This window comes from Lytechinus variegatus, chromosome 5 (genome assembly GCF_018143015.1).
Source record: "Lytechinus variegatus isolate NC3 chromosome 5, Lvar_3.0, whole genome shotgun sequence".
In the NCBI taxonomy this organism is placed as follows: domain Eukaryota; kingdom Metazoa; phylum Echinodermata; class Echinoidea; order Temnopleuroida; family Toxopneustidae; genus Lytechinus; species Lytechinus variegatus.
In genome coordinates, this window is record NC_054744.1 from 18580247 (window position 1) to 18601628 (window position 21382).

Below are 21382 nucleotides of genomic sequence, written 5' to 3' on the forward strand. Positions count from 1 at the left end.
GCCCTCATGTAGAAAGAACAGTATGATTTATGGATAGATGTGATAAAAGAGGCAATTCAAGTGAAATATATACTAAAGTAATGGGGAGAGTTGTTCACAAGTGACATCACACATCTTTGTCGCATTGCCAATTTGCTATCTCCATAGCATTAGTGATCGCAATATTCAAATGCTCATAACTTTCTCATTATTTGTCCGATTTTTCTCAAACTTTCGTTGATCTGTTTCTTTGATTTTTCTGTTTTCACACAAGCTATCTTGTTTCAATGGTTTCATTCTCCTTTAAATACAGAAGCGTCCATACTGCAAAATAAATTGCAGTGGCGGAAAAAAAAATCCTGAACGCAACTGCAATACTTAAATTAGGAATGGTTCATCTGAGTAAAGCACATAATAATAACAAGTGACAGCATGATGAAACAAGGGAAGGAAACCGTACAAAAATGACATCGACTAGGATGAACAGTTATTTTGTTCGAATATCATCTAACATAGTGTTATTGAGGCGACGAAACCTCATATCTCAATTTTTCGGGAAGATCACCATTCTAATAGAATGACAAGATATTTAGCTGTTTTACTGTCCGAATCCAAGCTCTCTGGTATATCTGATTGAATGAAGCAATTACAACATGACAGAGGCCATGTTCACACTTCTGAAAAATACTTATTCTAGATGGAAGTTTTTGTAGCCCTAGCAGGAACAGCGAAAACACTTTGCTAATTTTGATATGTGAAAAATCAAAGAGTATTTTGTTTGCTTTAAAGCCAGTCAGCAGCTCTCTTCTCTGGTTCTCCGGTACGGTAACCGGAAGTACCGGCACGACCGGTATCATGCACCCCCATACCACTTGCTATACCCCCGCCACCTCCTCCACCGTTACGGCTAAGCGGAATGTTATCTCTCTTCTGACGGCTTTTGACTGGAATTCGGACGCCGCTGTTCCCTCGAAGATAGAAATAAATGGTCTCAACGGCGAACATAATAAGACTAGAAGCAAAACCTAGAAGCATTAGGTAGTAAATTCCAGCCAGATCGGCTCCTGTGATAGACTTCTTTGCTTGCTTTTGCCACAGGGAGGACTTGGAGCAATATGGTTTGTAAAATGAAGTGCTTGTGATGTTGGCGATGACGCCATTTTTCTTGAGTTTCTTGATAGCGTAGGTGAGTTGGTCCCGGAGCGGTGACCCTGACTGAACGGCTAGAGGGAACTTGATCTTGGTTACATACCCACCAGACACGTAGAGATCACATGGCCAACGGTAGGCCTCATACTCGAGCATTTTCCTCTCTGAAAGCAAGGCGTAACGCCCGTTGTCCCGCCTAACCTTACGGACGCCTTCGATGCTGTCTTGAACGATCTTGTCCTCGTCACCGGTCTGGATGTCGTCCCACGTGATTCTTTTGTCACCTTTGGTCGACTGTTGAAAGAGATCATACGTCGGACTGTTCCGAACAACACCATAATCGAACTGTTCCTGCTTATTGAGGTCATTGAGGCTGTATATCTTCATGCCAACCTTGCTGGCCTTCAAGAACGGAGTGAGGTTGGAGACGTAGAGCCATACCATGATCAGGGTGTACGCAAACCAGAAGCCGGTAAAGACTCTTCCGCTGTAGGAATTTGGCGACTTCTTGTACCCCTGGAAAGCCCAGATGGACATCATATAATAGGTGGTATTGTAGAGAGTGAAGGTATCACCCTCTTCCTCAGTGGCCTCTCCACGGCTGGATAGCGCCCTCCATTCATTCTGGTTCAGCCGACTGATAACCCACATCAGTATCGTGGCAACAAAGAAAGCAAGGAAATTAGCCATCCAGGCATAGACATTAAATGGGAAAAGGGGCACGAACGGGTATTCCCACACGAAAGACGGATGCTTGATGAGGAGTTTGATGTCGCTTTTATACCAGATGGACGTATAATCGATAAACTCCTCTCGAATATCAGTCTTGGTTAGAGCAGCAGCAATGACATCTGCGTCCTAAAAAAATAAAATAATTGATAAAAGTAATTTTCTGAATTTTGACAAAAAAGAAAGAATGGAAACATGTTAAATACATAATTGTCAATTTCGTTTTTATCAGTTTCTTACCAAGTATCATTTTGGTAGAACATTAAGAGGAAGGGAGTCCAATGGGGGGGGGACTCTCAATCCCCTTGACCAATTTTAATTCTTGAGCTTTTTACTTATTCTCGCCCCCCAGTAAAATAAACCTGCATTTTCAACATCACAGCTCTACTGGATTTTCGGTTCCCGTAAGCCCTAGTTGGCTATGGCTATTGATCACTTCGACGAATATAAAAAGGGTTTATTTTATTAAAAGGCAATACCCGGGTAAGATTGAAATCAGAAACAACGTCACCCATCGTCAGGAGGGCGCCTCACTTTGAAAAGACATCCCTATAACATGCTACAGAATAATGAAAATACGTCCTTTTCAGGCCTGATTCCGCATGTAAAATTTACGGTCGTCTAAATATACTGAGCAATTAAAATTCCGTCGTATATACTGTCAGGATGTCACACTTACCCCGTCGTACAAATCTCTCATCATGCCATCCCACTCAAGTGTAGACTTGTCGTATTTACCATAGTTCCCTTCACCAAGAAGCTCAAGCCTGTAAAACCAAATATAACTCATCAAATAAGTCATGTCAATTACATACAGGTATCACAGTTGAGTACCAACTCTTTCATCATCATCATCGTCGTCATCATCATTATCATCATCATCATCGTCGTCATCATCATCATTATCATCATCGTCGTCATCATCATCATTATCATCATCATCATCATTCTCATCGTCGTCGTCATCATCATCATCATCGTCGTCGTCATCATCATCTCAAGGGAATTTTCGCTAAAGCTGCGCAGACGCTTCTGGACGTAGATAATCTATTATGAAATGCCCTACATGACAATGAAATCTTTTTAGTAGGTTAGAGAATTGAAACAGCAATTTCGCCGTGACTCTGGACAAACGACATATTATGTGCAATTTTTCATCATTTTTTAAACGTCGGACGAAAAAGCTGTTCCAATTCAACAATTGGGCAATTTTCTACAAAGACCTCCCAGGTTTTCATTGTGATTTGACTTGCATCTTCAATGCCTTTACTGCGAGCTAAGATTGATTCTGCGGCGCATTGCGAAAGCTCCCTAATTACATCACCACCACAAACACCCCAATATCATTTAAGCCAGCCCTCTCCTATTAGTCGAGTTTAAACCTTTTTGCTCCGTGTTTAAAAAAAGAAATCTCACCCGGTCTATTTATTATAGACACTTATAGCTCACGAAATCGACACAAAGCCTACCTGTAGGTAAAGTCGAGCCCCATATCCTCTTCGAACACTTTCTTGATTTCCTTGAGGAGCATTGGGACGTAGCCGATGTAGAGGTCGAGTTCGGGATTGACATCCTGGCGACGGAAGCGACGACGGTTAGGGCGTCGAGTCAGCTCGTAGTCCCTGTGCATCAGGAAAGGAGGTTCCTGTAGATTTCGATCAATAAGATTTAAAAAAAAAATTGTCAACTGGTCATTTATGACGTCATAAAATATATCGTTAATGTACAAACAAAAACATTCCTTGTAGTGTCTCTGGTACAAAATACCACAATTTTTTTTAAAAAAACACAATTTTCTAAACTTTAAAGATAGGGGTAATAAATTTCTAGTCACAAGTCCAACTGTCAACTGTGCCTCACCCCCCCCCCCCTAAAAATGGAACATCTTGTATTTAGAAATTATTCTACACAGTAACAAAAATATTTAACTGGTTCACTATCATCGAACTTGATCCAATTCTAGTATTACGAATAAAGAGATGCCATCTTAACCACTTTGGTTCCAGTGGGATCCGTCTATAGTCAAATAATTTAACAAGATTTTGTTATGTTTTTTTCGATTATAATTGGGACAATTTAGGCTGGAAAGACAATCCCAAGTGTTGTGTTGTTGAATTACCTCGATACTTAGAACATGGATATGAGTGGCTTCAGCCATCCTGTAGGGTTTCATGTAGAGTCTTGAACCTGGCTTCATCCATGTTGATCGTTCTTTCCTCTCCCAGTGGTCGATGTTCTGTGTGAATACACCAAGCTGTAGAAAAAGAAGAATGATAATTGACTGATTTAATGGCTGGTTAATTGGTTATTTTGATTGTTTGAGATTTACTTATAGTTTGCTTGCTTGATCACGTACTTACTTGATTGGTAGATAAGTAACATGACCGACTCATTGCTTCGTTGATTTGAGTGAATGATTGATTAATTGACTGATTGTCTGAGGGTAGATTATCTGATTGTTTGTTTACTCGATTGATAATTGATTACCCGACTGTTTAATTGATTGATTAATTAATTGATTGAATGAATGAAAGATTTGACAGACGACTGTTTGCTTGATCGACTGTTCGATAGTTGAATGACTGACTGTTTAACATTTGATTGAACTAAGTGATTGATAGATTTATTAATTGGTTGATTTTCAGTTGAGTGATTAATTGATTTTTAGGTGACTGGTTGGTTGTTTGTTTGAGGTTTGATCGATTATTAAAAGACTAGTGATTATTTGATTAATTGATTGATTAATTGTTTGGTTGATTTATCAGCTTGTTGGTCGGTTAGTTGGTTAGATGACTGTTTGGATTATCGATATCCCAATGATCGGTCGCTTCGTTGATCAATAAAATTCTTGATTGTCTTGCAATGCGCCATCTTTCATCAATTTACCTTTCCCCCAAATTAATTCACGGCATCGTGTCATGTCACATTTCATTCTCTCATGAGAGACAGTATCGCACACTTTAGATTTTCGTAAACAATAAGTTTAAATAATAGTTTTATGTGTACCTTGCTCAAGATGTACTTTATACTTTCACAAAATAAAAAAATATATAAATTGCAGTGGGAGTGATTCCTTTACCTTACTTGTTGAAAGATATTGGTTCTTGCCGACAAAAATATCAATGGTGTAGTTGACTCGATTGCCATCTGCATCAAATGAAACCTCTCCACTGCAACCTTCGAAAGTTCGAGCCTAAAAAGGAGAGATAAAAAGCGTCATCTAGTTACTACTTTAGTCGTCAGTCGTCACGTATTGGGAAACCAATCGTGATGGGAGAAATCAAGACAAAGTATCATCTTTCATAATCTGAACACGAAAGTGCTTGCGATATGGTGGACGGTTATCTTGCTATCAGGGAGTGAATATTTTTGATTTGGATAATTTCATGTTTTGTTCAATTGAAGGCCTGTAAAAATGAGGAATTGTTATGAAGACTGAGAGGTAAGAGGATGTTGATTGTTAGCGAGATGGAATGATACGTAAACATTGTATAGAAAGATAGATATATAGGATGACAGAGAGTCATAAAGATTATGCAGCTAGACAGAATGAGAAACAGAAAGATAAAGAGATAGAAGATAGATGGAGTGAAGAGTGAAAACAGAAGCACAATGATATTAATAGCATGGAAATGCAGACTTTCAAATCACTTTCGATATTTCATATTTCCTAAAATCTATCAATTTATTGCAGGCATACCTTGTGGAAATATGGCATAAGCTGACTGATGGTCCTGCCACACCTCGCCGATGCTGGGTAGGAGCCGTGCTCGTCGTGGTAAGCTCGAAGGGCGTATGAAGTAGCCAAGAGCGAGTCGTAGGTCAACTGCTGTCTGAACGGCCATTTTCGGATGGCGTCTGGCCTTCGGGTGTAGAAGGTTCCTTCCACCGCTGAAGAAACTTTCATCTTGAACCGAGTTAGGAAGGCCGAGTTGTAGCGGAGCTTTGTCTCGAGAAATGTCTTACCAAGGGAGGCCACATTCTATACCAGGGTTGAATATTGATTGCAGAGAGGATTTGGAGAAAAGGAAAATGCCATATATTGAGATTAAGCTAAATTTTGGCAATTTGTATCCTTGACACCGAATGTGAAAGTATACTTGAACTCTAAATATTTCGGATGTCGTATTTGAAGAATTATGGAAGACAATGCTAGTCAGAGTATAGTGAACCATTGGCCACGAGGAGCCACAAAGACCTTGACGAAAGTTTCAAAAATAAAATAGAATATAGAAAGTAGTTAAACGAAATGGTAAACTAAACATGATCCTGACATTCTTAACTCTTCTGACAACATGGTGGAGAGGGCGTAAATAGTTTATCACAGAGTTTTCGCACATGGCACGACCAATTTAAGAACACAGTAAATGTATCGAAATTGAAAGTCAAATCACAATGAAGATTTGGGAGGTCTTTGTCGAAATATTGGTGGAAAACCGGAACAGCAGTTTCGTCCTAATTTTCGGATCTGACGAAAATGTGCAAATATGTCGTTTGTCTGGAGTCCAAATTTTCGAAGAAGACTTCTTGGTTACTCTTTGACATGAAGGTCATTGTGATTTCGTCGCGGTAGAAAAAAATCCATTAAATTGTCTTTATCTACAATGCTCAACATTTTACTCAATGTGGCTTCTCAGATTTAAACGAAACAAACTCTTACAAGACTGAACAAAACAACATCAGTGAACTAAAACATACACTATGCAATTAACAAGAAAAGTATAGAGAATATAAACAACTTCAATTCCTATGAAAAAACGCCCAAGAATGATAGAAAAGAATCAAACTTACGGGATTACCGAAGAGCCAATGCCAAGTATCCTTGAGTACGTTTTCCTCATATGCCTATATTGGACATGGAAAAGACGAGAATGAAACTGTTAAAAACAAGAGAAAAGTTCGTTAACACATTCTATATATCTATACCTTTGGTGACAGTGACTTAATCATGCAAGGCTAACCTATCTGCAAATTAAAATTCATACATTTTCATACCAATGTACCAATCTTTCGCAACTTCGTTGATAATTTATATTCTGGGGATATACTTATTGATGAACCAATGACCCATTTTTACACATCTTCATGGCCTACGAAAAATATTAAAATGGTCAACAAGTATATTTTACCATTAATGTGTAAACTCTGATCGACAAATAATAAAAGAAACAATCGCCCCAACCAAATTGGTAACATGAGAACATTTCATTCATTGTTTTCGGATAACTTTCTCTAGTTTTTAGTGACTGGGAAGCTTTGATCGTTATGGTAGGATGTCGGATAAAACAAACTTTGTCCAAGAAAAACATCGGCCAAGTTAATCTCACGAACGCCTCCAACAGAAATGGCAAACATTTTAGAAGTATCACATACGTGATCGACGACGGTCTTGATATTCTCCTCGACGTGCATGTAGACGATGATGTTCTTGATTGCCTTTTCTTTGAGGTCTCTCATTTGAGATCTGACGTCATCAGCGAGTACCATGGGATGGATTACCCAGCCGTATTCAGGAGCCTTCCTCATCAACTCCTCAAGGATGTCATAGGCTGTTAAGGAAATTTATAAAGAATCCTTGAGATACATGCCGATAAATCGGCTTGGTAACCGGAATGACACGACTGGAGAGGGGTGGGGGAGTGCAATTCAAGAATTCTGAATCAATATCAATGGATACTCCGGGCTGAAACTAATTATATTTATTGAAGTTCACCGGGCAAAACGCTGAAAAAAACTTTAAAATCTGATAGCAAATTCACGAATTTGTTGAAATATAAAGTTAAGCAATATATTGTGAAAACAGTTATACACATGCCGTCATGAATATAAATTAGCTGAGCTTATGACGTCATATTCCACTTTCAATTTCCTTTTATTATAGGAAATCATACTTCTATTATACTTTCATATGTGTGTTGCGCACGATAGGCCTTGCAACAAAATAAATAGTAGCAATGAATATCTTACGCATTAAATCAGATATCAAATCTATTTTTATTTCGCAGGGGGGCAAAATTTTAACTGATAACATTTAACGACATATAAACACAAGAGAATAAGTTGGGATATGACATCATTTCCTTGCTCGTTGCTTATTCGTGAAGACATGCGTCGAACTTTTTCCAAAAATGATGCAAAACTTTGAAATGTCATAACTTCTTATTCCATGCCTGATTTTGATTAAATTCTCAGTGTTTTGTTATTGGATTTTACTTTATCTACTCAAAAGATGATTTTAATCCTGAAGTACCTATTTGCAAGCAAATTTCCAATACATTGTTTGTCTGTTTACTTCCTAAGAAACGATGTAAACTTTCAGTCAACTTGACAATTCTAACTTAAGCATTATGAGATAATTAAGTATATTGTCCTTCACCCTTCCAAAAGAATAGAAATCTGATCTGAAATTGAAATTGAAAAAATAATTTAAGAATTGTGTTTTGTCTCCCGCTTAAAAACGTGCAAACTACCATCACGTTTTTTGAAGAGTTCAGCAAACTTTTTAATTAAATTATTTGGCTTTTATTCTGTCTAATCTATGGGATTCCGTCGTGTAAGCTATGAGTTCGAAGCACTGTCATTCACTAGCAAACGAAGCTTGTATCATATTGTAAAGCAGCTGAAAGCAGCCGTACAAACATCAAAAGTTGAGAAGTTCACAGCTATTTTAGGTCATGTGGTTCCAAACGATGCGCATGAAATCCGCAAGACACCTTTTGGGCGGGGGAGGTGGAACTAGCCGAGTTCAAAATCGGAGCATTTGTTACTATTGTCATCGCAGCGAATTGGACGGATTCGAATCTTTTATTGAAATGTTCACAAACCATGGCTTCACAATCTGACATCTTTTTATAAAATTGAAAACATAAAAAGAAATCAATCAAATTAAATCAGCGGCGGGTATCCAGGTGAAGAGGAAAACAAACCATGAATCATTCTTTTTTAATGATATCGGATTCTCTCTTAAAATTAAATGTAAACGGCAGAACACAATCAATTAAGTTGGTTACCATTAACCTCGTTCATCTTTAAGAGAGATCATAAAAATATAATGCCAGAATGTGTATTTGTCATTTCTAAAATTTGTTCTGGTTTTGTGGATGGTTTATTAAATTGAAAAATTGAATAACATATACCTTATTATAAAACTGAATAACATACACATTATTATGTTATGCAGGGCCCGCTGGTAGAACAGTTTCCTAACTGAAGGGGCTACCCTTGGTAAATAAAACGTTGTTATTATTATTATTAATATTTTATTATTATTATCATTTCATTATTATTATAATTATAATTTCTATAACTATTATTACTATTGTTGTTATCATCATCATCATCATCATTAGTTGTTCGGTATTAGGACATTCGGACAAGTACAATGAATAATAAAAAAACACCATTAAATATTGTAATACGCAAGATAGCGAAATGACAACCAGCAGTGGTATCCGAGGGGTGTAATTGCCCCCCCCCCCCACAAAAAAAAAAAAAAAAAAAAAAAAAGAAAAAAAAAAAGAAAACCCAACAAAAATAAGAGCTGTCTGACTTACCACTGTCCTGGTCATACAGGTAGATCATCGTGGTCCATCTGTAATGTTTGATCACCCCCGAAATCAGCTCTATCAAGTCATCTTTGATGGGGTATAGCTTGATGGCCCTTGAATCGGCGGCTTGGTCGGTAGCGAGGGTAGGGGAGTAGCCATTCCCTATGACCCCTCCGAGTCCTCCACAATCCAAGCATACATCGTCGGGAATGATGAGGGTATGTGCATCTTTGTTGTTGATGAAGGAGCATGCTGGAGGTACAGGGTGAAGATTGGGATTGATGAATTTGAAGAGGAGGAGGAGGTCGATGATCAGGAGAAAATTGTCACTGCTGTGGACGAAGTCAAATGCTTACGGTTCTAAACGTGCCCCCTCCCTGGTTATCATCGCAATCAACAGAGTCGCCATCACAACAAGTATCAACATCATCGGCATCATCATCATCGTCGTCGTCATTGTTATCATCATCATCATCATCATCACCATCAATATATACATTAATCATCACCCCCATCGTCACTACCAGCACCCTCAATATATCGTTACCGCCACTATCACAATCGTCAGCACCGCTACCATCATCGTAATCACCAGCAGTACTACCACTGTCACCACCACTACTGTCCCCACCAGCACCATCAATATAATAATCTCGTCACCGTTATTATCATTGCCACCATTGTTACAGTTGTTACCCCACCAACAACCATCGTCACCACCAGTAATATCAATATCATCATCTCGTCACACCACTGTCACCATCGCCGCCACCACTATCACCACACGGTCACCCGACAACCACCATCGTTATCATCAGTACCTTCAGTTTTATCATCTAGTCACCACCACTATCACAAGCGTCACCCCACTACCACTACCGTCACCACCAGGGTCATCAATGTTATCATCTCATTACTTAAAGTATTTCTGTTGTCAAAACCACTCTCACCATCATCACCAACACTAACACCACCGTCACCACCAGCAGCACCATCAATATCATCATATAGTTACAACCACTATTATCACCACCATTGTTGCAATTGTCACCCACACTTCTACCATCGTCACCACCAGTATATCTTGTCGCCACCACTATTACCATAGTCACCACCACTGCCACCATCGTCGCCACCACTATCACCACATGTCACCCCGCCTACCAATGTCGTCATCATCAGCACCTTCAATTTTATCATCTAGTCACCACCACCACTATCACAAGCGTCACCCCACTACCACTACCGTCACCACCAGGGTCATCAATGTTATCATCTCATTACTTAAAGTATTTCCGTTGTCAAAACCACTCTCACCATAGTCACTAACACTGACATCATCGTCGCCACCAGCAGCACCATCAATATTATCTCGTCACCATCACTATCGTCACATATTGTCACATTTGTCACCCCACTACCACCATCGTCAACACCAGTACCATCAATATCATCATCTTGTCACCACCACTATCACCATCGTCACCACCACTGTCACGATCGTCACCACCTCGATCACCACATGCCACCCTACTACCACCATCGTCACCATCAGCACCTTCAATTTTATCATCTTGTCACCCCCACTACCACCATCGTCACCATCAGCACCTTCAATTTTATCATCTTGTCACCCCCACTACCACCATCGTCACCATCAGCACCTTCAATTTTATCATCTTGTCACCCCCACTACCACCATCGTCACCATCACCTTCAATTTTATCATCTTGTCACCCCCACTACCACCATCGTCACCATCAGCACCTTCAATTTTATCATCTCGTCACCCCCACTACCACCATCGTCACCATCAGCACCTTCAATTTTATCATCTTGTCATCCCCACTACCACCATCGTCACCATCAGCACCTTCAATTTTATCATCTTGTCACCCCCACTACCACCATCGTCACCATCAGCACCTTCAATTTTATCATCTTGTCACCCCCACTACCACCATCGTCACCATCAGCACCTTCAATTTTATCATCTTGTCACCCCCACTACCACCATCGTCACCATCAGCACCTTCAATTTTATCATCTCGTCAACACAACTATTTCCGTCGTCACCATCAGCACCTTCAATTTTATCATCTTGTCATCCCCACTACCACCATCGTCACCATCAGCACCTTCAATTTTATCATCTTGTCACCCCCACTACCACCATCGTCACCATCAGCACCTTCAATTTTATCATCTTGTCACCCCCACTACCACCATCGTCACCATCAGCACCTTCAATTTTATCATCTTGTCACCCCCACTACCACCATCGTCACCATCAGCACCTTCAATTTTATCATCTTGTCACCCCCACTACCACCATCGTCACCATCAGCACCTTCAATTTTATCATCTCGTCACCCCCACTACCACCGTCGTCACCATCAGCACCTTCAATTTTATCATCTCGTCAACACAACTATTTCCGTCGTCACCATCAGCACCTTCAATTTTATCATCTTGTCATCCCCACTACCACCATCGTCACCATCAGCACCTTCAATTTTATCATCTTGTCACCCCCACTACCACCATCGTCACCATCAGCACCTTCAATGTTATCATCTTGTCACCCCCACTACCACCATCGTCACCATCAGCACCTTCAATGTTATCATCTTGTCACCCCCACTACCACCATCGTCACCATCAGCACCTTCAATTTTATCATCTCGTCACCCCCACTACCACCATCGTCACCATCAGCACCTTCAATTTTATCATCTCGTCACCCCCACTACCACCATCGTCACCATCAGCAACTTCAATTTTATCATCTCGTCACCCCCACTACCACCATCGTCACCATCAGCACCTTCAATTTTATCATCTCGTCACCCCCACTACCACCATCGTCACCATCAGCACCTTCAATTTTATCATCTCGTCACCCCCACTACCACCATCGTCACCATCAGCACCTTCAATTTTATCATCTCGTCACCCCCACTACCACCATCGTCACCATCAGCACCTTCAATTTTATCATCTCGTCACCCCCACTACCACCATCGTCACCATCAGCACCTTCAATTTTATCATCTCGTCAACACAGCTATTTCCGTCGTCACCATCAACACCTTCAATTTTATCATCTTGTCATCCCCACTACCACCATCGTCACCATCAGCACCTTCAATTTTATCATCTTGTCACCCCCACTACCACCATCGTCACCATCAACACCTTCAATTTTATCATCTTGTCACCCCCACTACCACCATCGTCACCATCAGCACCTCCAATGTTATCATCTTGTCATCCCCACTACCACCATCGTCACCATCAGCACCTTCAATTTTATCATCTTGTCACCCCCACTACCACCATCGTCACCATCAGCACCTTCAATTTTATCATCTCGTCACCCCCACTACCACCATCGTCACCATCAGCACCTTCAATTTTATCATCTTGTCACCCCCACTACCACCATCGTCACCATCAGCACCTTCAATTTTATCATCTTGTCATCCCCACTACCATCATCGTCACCATCAGCACCTTCAATGTTATCATCTTGTCATCCCCACTACCACCATCGTCACCATCAGCACCTTCAATTGTATCATCTTGTCACCCCCACTACCACCATCGTCACCATCAGCACCTTCAATTTTATCATCTCGTCACCCCCACTACCACCATCGTCACCATCAGCACCTTCAATTTTATCATCTCGTCAACACTACTATTTCCGTCGTCACCATCAGCACCTTCAATTCTATCATCTTGTCACCCCCACTACCACCATCGTCACCATCACCTTCAATTTTATCATCTTGTCACCCCCACTACTACCATCATCGTCATCATCAGCGTCATCAGTGTCTCCATCTCGTCAACACAACTATTTCCGTCGTCACTACCACTCTCACCGTTTTCACCACCACTAACGCCATCGTCACCACCTGCAGCACCATCTATATCTTCATATTTTCACCATCACCACCACCATCTTCATCCTCCTCATCATAACATTTTCAGTATGATCACAAGATCACTTATATTGTTATACTCTATATTGACTATTCCTGACATACACACATATTGACGCTTCCTGACACATACACATACACGTATTCCTGATACATACACCTTTCGCTCACCTCTACATTTAAAAAAAGTGTAAAATTAAAACATTATTCCGACGATGTCATTGCCGACAAATCACCATCGATCACATCTCAACATCATCTCCATCATCATGGTCGCAGCTGATAGAAGTACATCTATCGATCAACTTACATGCTCTTATTGCAACGGCCAACGAACCCCAAGACCAATCATTCCCGTTAGGTGGTTGGTAGTGAACCACGGACACCTCATCACCGCTAGGGAGGATGGAGAAATCTCGGTTGATGAACTGCTGGGCATCCGTTAAGATGTTCTTGTAGATGTCGTCGACATGGGTGTTCTCACCGTATAAAGCACCTAGGAGGGGAATCATAAGGTTGAGAGTGTGATAGTTATTAAAGAGAGGGAAAGAAGGGGAGAGGAGAGGAGACATATTCATGACCGTGATTGAGTGTTTACATTTTCTTTTCTAAACTACATGTAATAGATATATTTATACAATACCAGCCTTGTATAAGGAATCAATCTTTTTGACCGAAATCATCACCCACCCCATCAGCTTCTCCTCGGAAAACTTTTCATCATACATAGAGATGCATTTCTAGCCTTTGTACCCATACCAAACGGGTTCTTGAACTGAACTATTGGTTAAAGACATGCATGATAAAAAAGACCGCATTTCACTCTGCTATTGATCGTAAAAATCGAAGGGTCTCAGTCAGACCCAAATATCATAACATCCAATATATTCAATCTGAAAGATACGACGGGGAACTTCTACCGCCCACTTCCCTGGATAAACTTTTTTTTACTTGTCAAATACACCGTTTGTGGATGATAACATTCTATCATTTCTTCGTCAACTTGGTTATCTTTTTTTTCAGGACGTTCTTGTGTCTCTGTCTATTCGGCATGGCATAAATGCTCGTGATGCTAGGCTGTCATTGATGTGACCATATTTCATTGAAAATATCAGATAATGATAACGGGGGAACAGGGTGTTTTATCATCTCGTTGACGTCTGCAGATACAGAAATGATTTATGACTGACTGCAATAAGAAATGTTTAAAGGTAGGCGGTAGTGTTTTATCGAGATCCTGAACTTTCTCTTGTTCGTGTCAAAAGTGGTATCTCGTATCACCAATCGTAAAAGTCAACTACCTTTCTCTGATTTCCCTGGAAAATACAGTATGCAATATGCTACGATAAAATCAGTTCATATTTCTCCATGAGCATGATGATGAAACCTCCACACGGTATACAAAGGCAATATACAATATGGCCCGTATTCTGAAGTAGGGTTTAAACTTAAACTCAGGTTTAAAGTTGTGGTTTAAGTATGGACAGCCAATTGTTACATAATCACTAACAGTAGAGATATCATACTTTCAGCTTATTCGGCTCTCAAATCATTCATGATTTTGTAGGAAGTATGAATAGATGATTGTCTTCACCATCGGTGAATCAGGAAAGAGCACAGTAAACATAAGAAACAGACAACTTGATAAAAATTTTGATACTTTTGGCTTCCCATTCTTAAACCACAACTTTAAGCCTGAGTTTAAGTTAAACCCGACTTCAGAATACGAGATATGATTCATGCGCTACATCATAGAATCAACCCCTCTAAATTTCCTCTCGATCCCCACTCCATCGTTAAAACGAGCAAAGATATTTCCTTCACATTTTAATATCTTTCTGAATCCATGGATCTTGAACTAAATCAAATATGTTTGGAAGTTTTTATCATCTTAAAACTTATCCTGGGTAAGGTAAAGCTGACCTTAAAATGAGCTTCTTTGAAGCGTTTGTACACCTCCCGTAGATATGTTGGTCAATAAGCATAACTTTGAATAACCACGACTTCCTTAGAGAGAGATGCGTGTATCATGTCTTCTTTATTCTTTGTTTAATCTTTCTATTTGATTGACGAAGAGCTGCTCTCGGAAATGCGATATTCTTGTGAAGGGATGTACACACTCTTTTATGTTGGATCATCAGACTACTAGTGATTATTTCAAATATGGCGACCTTGATCTTCTGGAATTATGTTAAAGATCCTTTTCTCCAATATTATGTAAAGAGACACCCTTCTCTTATCATGAAAAGCTGTCATTTTCTTCCATCACGACAAACAACACCCTTTCCGTATTATGAATACTGGACTTTGTGAATCGAACCCTTATGGATTTATGAATATTGATACACTTTCCGTTTTATGACTGGCGAACCTTCGGGTGCGGGTTTACGACCAACGGTCCCTATTTCTATATAGAGGATCCCCTTCAGTTATATCTCTCCTACTCTTCCTCACAAGTCTTGAAAATTGGGAAACATTATCTTTACTCTTTCATTGAAGAAATGATTTCTGGTAATAAGTCACTCCGTCTTGGAATGAGAAGAATGGGGTTGACGAAATATGGTATGCTGGGTGAGGGGTAAGGGGTGGGGGCATAATTGTATTATTATTAGGGAAACACAGCTCTGCTCCTTTTTACCCCTTAATCGGCTTTTCGTTGAACTTTTCTCGCTTTGTTCCAAATATATTACGTAGACATGGTAGAATGGTTGGTCCGTTGATTCCCATTCTTTTCTTAATCAGCCCCTTCTTTAGTCTTTATTCGTCTCTTTATTCCATGCTTGACTGAGATTAATGATGCACAGTCGATTGGCGGGAAGAATGCTTTCAGTGCATAATGCCGCGGAAATGAGCAGAACAATGCAGAAATAGAATGTTATTTCGTTTAACTTTTTGAACATTGAGAAAACACGTCAGAAATATTATTTCTTAGCTTTATAAATAACATCACGCAATGCTTCTGCATCATGCTACTACCTGTTTATAGTCTTAGATCCGGATTTTCTCCCTAGGCCTATATCCCTAAACGTACTTGATTTAAACCCTTCTACTACTACTGCTGCTGCTACTATTACTGCTGCTGCTTCTTCTTCTACTACTACTACTACTACTACTACTACTACTACTACTACTACTACTACTACTACTACTACTACTACTACTACTATTACTACATCTACTACTACTACTACTACTACTACTACTACTACTACTACTACTTCTACTACTACTACTACTACTACTACTACTACTACTACTACTACTACTACTACTACTACTACTACTACTACTACTACTACTACTACTACTACTACTACTACTGCTGCTGCTGCTGCAATATTGCTAGTAGTAGCTAACTTTTCGTATTCCTATTTGGGACCGTGGGCGTCACCGTTCATTAAATTCTCTTTCAAAGAAGAGTTTCGGAATTTCCTGAAAACTGTTTGATTTGAGGGGCCCGATACGCCCTTTAAAGCGGATATATGTAGGGAGTGAGCCAGTTGGAGGATCCAACTTTAGTGGTTTCGGGCAGGTATCACATCTCACCTGCATAGGTACTATAAATCACTACACTTGTCTGGTTATTATCACCTATAAATGACCCCCCATAGAGAGATTCATGAGCGTATCGTCACATGAAACATCACATCTCAGCTTCAACAACTAGATACAGATTTGAGATGTGCTTTTGTAGTAATATCGTAATGTGCAGAAAGGCCATATGTGAAACTGGTTACTACTGAAATTCGGAATTCCATATCCAGACAATCCATTCACTGATATATTTTTTTGTTCCTTAAAACATTTGAGTGTTCAAACAGAGCATTTTTTTCTTTTATTCATTTATCCGGTTTTTTTCTTTGGGGGGGGTAATGAAATTTATCAGAGGAAAATGTTACCCGATCACTTAGAAGTTCAAGGAAATGCCATGAAAGGCGGGAAGTACATTTCCACATTTTTTTCTTTGGGGGGGGGAGCAAAAACACATATTTTGGAGAGGAATTGTTCTGTTTAACAGAATTTATGAATTCGTTAGCTTAATCCCTTAAGTATATAAACGAACTGTAGGTCTAATTCAAACGTATCTACTTTGTATATAGGTCACACGTAATTCAAGGATAGGGGACTCAAAAATCAAATAGACTGCATTCATCAAACTGAAATAAAAATCATTCAAACAGATAACACAGTGTTCGTGATTCCTGCATGCATTTTAGTGAGCTGAAAAAATATTGAATTTCAGACTTTAATTAATTCTGCCACCAAGAGTGGCATTGACAATGTCAATGACAGCGTGTTGATCGTTACTTGTTTTTGTCTTTTTCTTCTTGTTCTTCTTCTTTCTCTCCTGTCATCAGCGACAAAGCGCGTCGGCAAATACAACAACACCAGTTGTCAATCATAAAAACAAAATGACTAAGCTATCCATAGAGTTCGGGAATAACCCTTACAAACATATGGTTGTATTGTCACACCCGAGATCATGATTTTCTACCACATTTGATGGGTCATTTTACACACATAAAAGGGTATTATATTTAATGTAAAAAGTAATTTTATATATCTTTAAATACATTTTAAAAACCCCTAATTCTTTCTAGGAGAAATTAGAACTGAAAGAATAAAACACCCAGCATCTTTTATTTTACAAAGGCAAATCAGAAACTAAGAGAGACTTTTAAAATATCAAAAAAGAACATGCAAAAGAGACGGTACAATAAAATAAAGGTGATAAAGACAATAAACAGGTCTAATCGAAATATAACAACCCGAAGGTCTACACTAGAAGATGATATCTAAATAGAACGTCGCGGAAGAGAGAGACAGAGAGGGGGGGGGTCCGCGCCCACCTTAGCTGCATGCCCCCTATACGTTATCTCCCTCTTTTTCAAACTTTTCTATAACGGCCAATATCATATACACATCACTTTAACATTGATATAAACACCCGGGTCAATCATGTTAGATAAGAACGAACTAAAGGTATTTTGACGATTACTCACCTATTTTGATGGACTCGGCGGCGCAGTAGGCCAGTAGCATCGGGAGAATGATGGCATGGAGTATCCCCATCCTCATCGTCTGATTTCAACATTAAAAAATGGTTGCAATCTTGAGTAAAGGGTCCGCTCTCTGCAGCTAGAGAATAAAATATGAACAAACGTATAAATGGTGTAATTCAGTAGAAGTCACCTTCGGGAAAGATGTCTGTGATCAGTGTCGCCGCCACAGGGAAGTACACGGGACCCCTAGCTGGACCTCATTACACACACCTTGGCGCTGAAACAGAAGTTCGGCGTGAAAGTTCTTTTAATCGACACCTCAACAGCCAACCCCACGAAGAAGCCCAAGGTGGGACGGAACTATTTCCAGAGGGGTGATGATGAGATTAGAAGGAGGGATGAAAATAGTTTCGGTTGATCGCCGTCTTAATCCGTAACGCCTTGATGAACTTGAAGCTTAGCAATGAGCCTGGTGTCATCCCAACCGATTGGTGGGGAAATTAGTGGAACAATGGAGGAATGCCATCTGAACGCGAGACTACTTTTGTGAAGAGCCGGGACTATTTTCGACTGGAAAGAGATGGTCTTCACCCCTTCTACCTTTCCATTTTTACTTCTTCCATCCAATTTATTCCATCCTTCTCTCTATTTTAAATGGATACCAACTTAATGAGTTAAGCTCTGGGGATATGATGGTGTCGATCAGTGCCACCTCAGGATCGGATATACGGAACTGACGGATGGTATCCCTCCTGGGAATCTCCCAGGAAATATCTTTCAAATAAGAAGTGGATATATTTCCCCCATGACAGGTAATTCATTGCATAATCTTTGCATAATTTCTAAAGTGATTTTGGCAAGACTTCCATATGTCCCCTCCACTAAAATTGAAAAAAAATATGGAGAAGGTTTATCAAGAATTATCTAACATATATCTGTATATCTAAGAGATTTAAGAAGGAAAAGTCAGATACATATCCCAGCAGGCCATTATTCTGGCTACATAGCCCGCCCACAAATGTATGCACTTTCCAACAATTTGCTTCAAATACATCAACAAAACTGCGAGATGCAATATCCACTCTGTGAAAATTAAGAAAAACCAAAAAATTGACGTACAAGAAGAAGATCAATCTTTCTGACGTACCGATTTACATGTCATGTATGCATATTTAGGTATTTGTATCTTAAAATCAAGACTATGGAAATAGTAGTTTATGGTTAAGATCAAACAAATCAAGTAAAGGAGTAACTTTGTTTATTTGTCACAATTAAATTCGAGTCCTCATAGACGGTCACTCAAGTTCAACTTAGAGTGACGTTCGTATACGTCATCGCTGCGGCCTGCAGGACATTCACTTTGTCCACATAAATGCCTCTATTCATATGCAAAAGCTGTTTCAACGAAATAGGATTAACAAGTTTCTTAAGTTTACGGGTAATCTTTAAGAATGCATTTAATCTTCCCTAAACCAATACTCTTGTTAACTGAGGATAATGCATAACATTCTATCCTCGTTGCTCTCACGGTCAAATGAAGTTTGTTATCAGCGTGATCAGGCCAGAACATAATGCTATGAGAACCTCAGAGAGAGAACGAAACTATTTTTTCAAAAATTACAGGCAGGAGATCGAAGGTTCATGTCCAAACACCCATCAAGACGAATATTACAATCCTTTAAAAAAAAGCAACCTTTAATTGTCGATTTGGCATATCCACGAAAAGTACACAACGCCCTTCATAATAATAATAATAATAACTAGCATTTAGTACGCTCTCCATAGACATTAATTTTGTTCAATTCAAGCCATTCTTTTTCAAATGATGGTTAATATCTTCACAAAGATACGTTGCAACATACTCAGATTTCGATGGTCATAAAATGGTGATTCCTTTATGATTTTTTTTATATTGAGATACCTAAACCGTACAATCAAATAAGTAAACGGATGGTGTCTATGGAAGCAGGAGGGGAACTTTGAGTCATTGCTTAAATTATTTCTTCTGAGTTATGCAATATCCGCATAAATTCTGCAAATTCTCAGCATTCCCCAACCGACGGAACGGGAATATTCCCCCGTTTCACAATCTCTTTTGGGCGCTACAGCTCGATTTTCTTTAGATAGATAAAATGACAAGTAATTTATTCGAGTACTATTATCTTGATAAAGATATTGATCAAACTAGATTGACCTTTCAAAAAGTGAATAGATGAATGAATATGGTTATTCAAGTCTCAATATCTATTTGAATTGCAAGGGCGTATAGGCTGTGGGTGCACGTGCACCCACCCGCTGAGGCAGAGGAGTTCCGACACTGGCAAGCAAAACAAAATTTGTACCCCTTTTCTGCTTTCAACTGATGATATTCCAAACTGAAGTTCCACCTCCTCAAGATGTGCACCCCCATACCACTTTAGTCCCACCTCCCCATGCTCAAACCAGCCTACGCCCTTGAATTGGTACCTTTCTTGTATAATAAAATGCATACATTTGGCTTCTTGAACGAGGGAGCGAAGCGACTGACCTGAATAAGGGAGAGGTTTAGGGGCATTACATTTGAAAATGATAACTTTGATTAAAAAACAAACAAACAATAATCAGGCTTCGGGGCAGGGTGGGACAACTGCCCCTATACCAATCTTTTCAAATTCATATACGGTAGATGTCTTGTCCGATAGGTAGTTCATGTCTTTTGATATGAATAATGATGAGATCTTTTTTTTGTATTATACTTGTTTCAATTCTTCATAGACTTTTTGGAGTATATGGTCATGGATTCGACAAATGTGAATTATGTTCACTAATTCAAGATATAATTACAATTCAAACCACAACAACAATATCACTGACTCGAGAGAACTTTGAATTCATTCTAAATTTGATTCCATTTGCAATCAAATTCGATTTAAAACCACAAGCTCATGTTAATATATAAATCGTTTTTAAACTTGAGATGAACCCCCAAATTATGTCATTATCTCATAAATTAAGGGGATAGAGCAATCATGGCAATTGTAATTTT

At 39.4% G+C, this 21382-nt stretch overlaps 1 protein-coding gene across 1 annotated transcript; it reads right to left on the bottom strand.

The window, feature by feature from the left end:
* Positions 1 to 480: 480 nt before the first annotated feature.
* Positions 481 to 18723, bottom strand: LOC121415636 (glutamate receptor 2-like). The gene is made up of 12 exons (XM_041608924.1): positions 18628 to 18723; positions 18358 to 18493; positions 13665 to 13850; positions 9411 to 9656; positions 7231 to 7406; positions 6649 to 6702; positions 5558 to 5839; positions 4937 to 5050; positions 3977 to 4111; positions 3327 to 3502; positions 2537 to 2624; positions 481 to 1986 (listed from the first exon to the last, which is right to left on the bottom strand). The coding sequence occupies exons 2-12, from the start codon at positions 18431 to 18433 to the stop codon at positions 763 to 765; spliced, it is 2757 nt and encodes a 918-aa protein (XP_041464858.1). The 5' UTR covers positions 18434 to 18493; positions 18628 to 18723; the 3' UTR covers positions 481 to 762.
* Positions 18724 to 21382: the final 2659 nt, after the last annotated feature.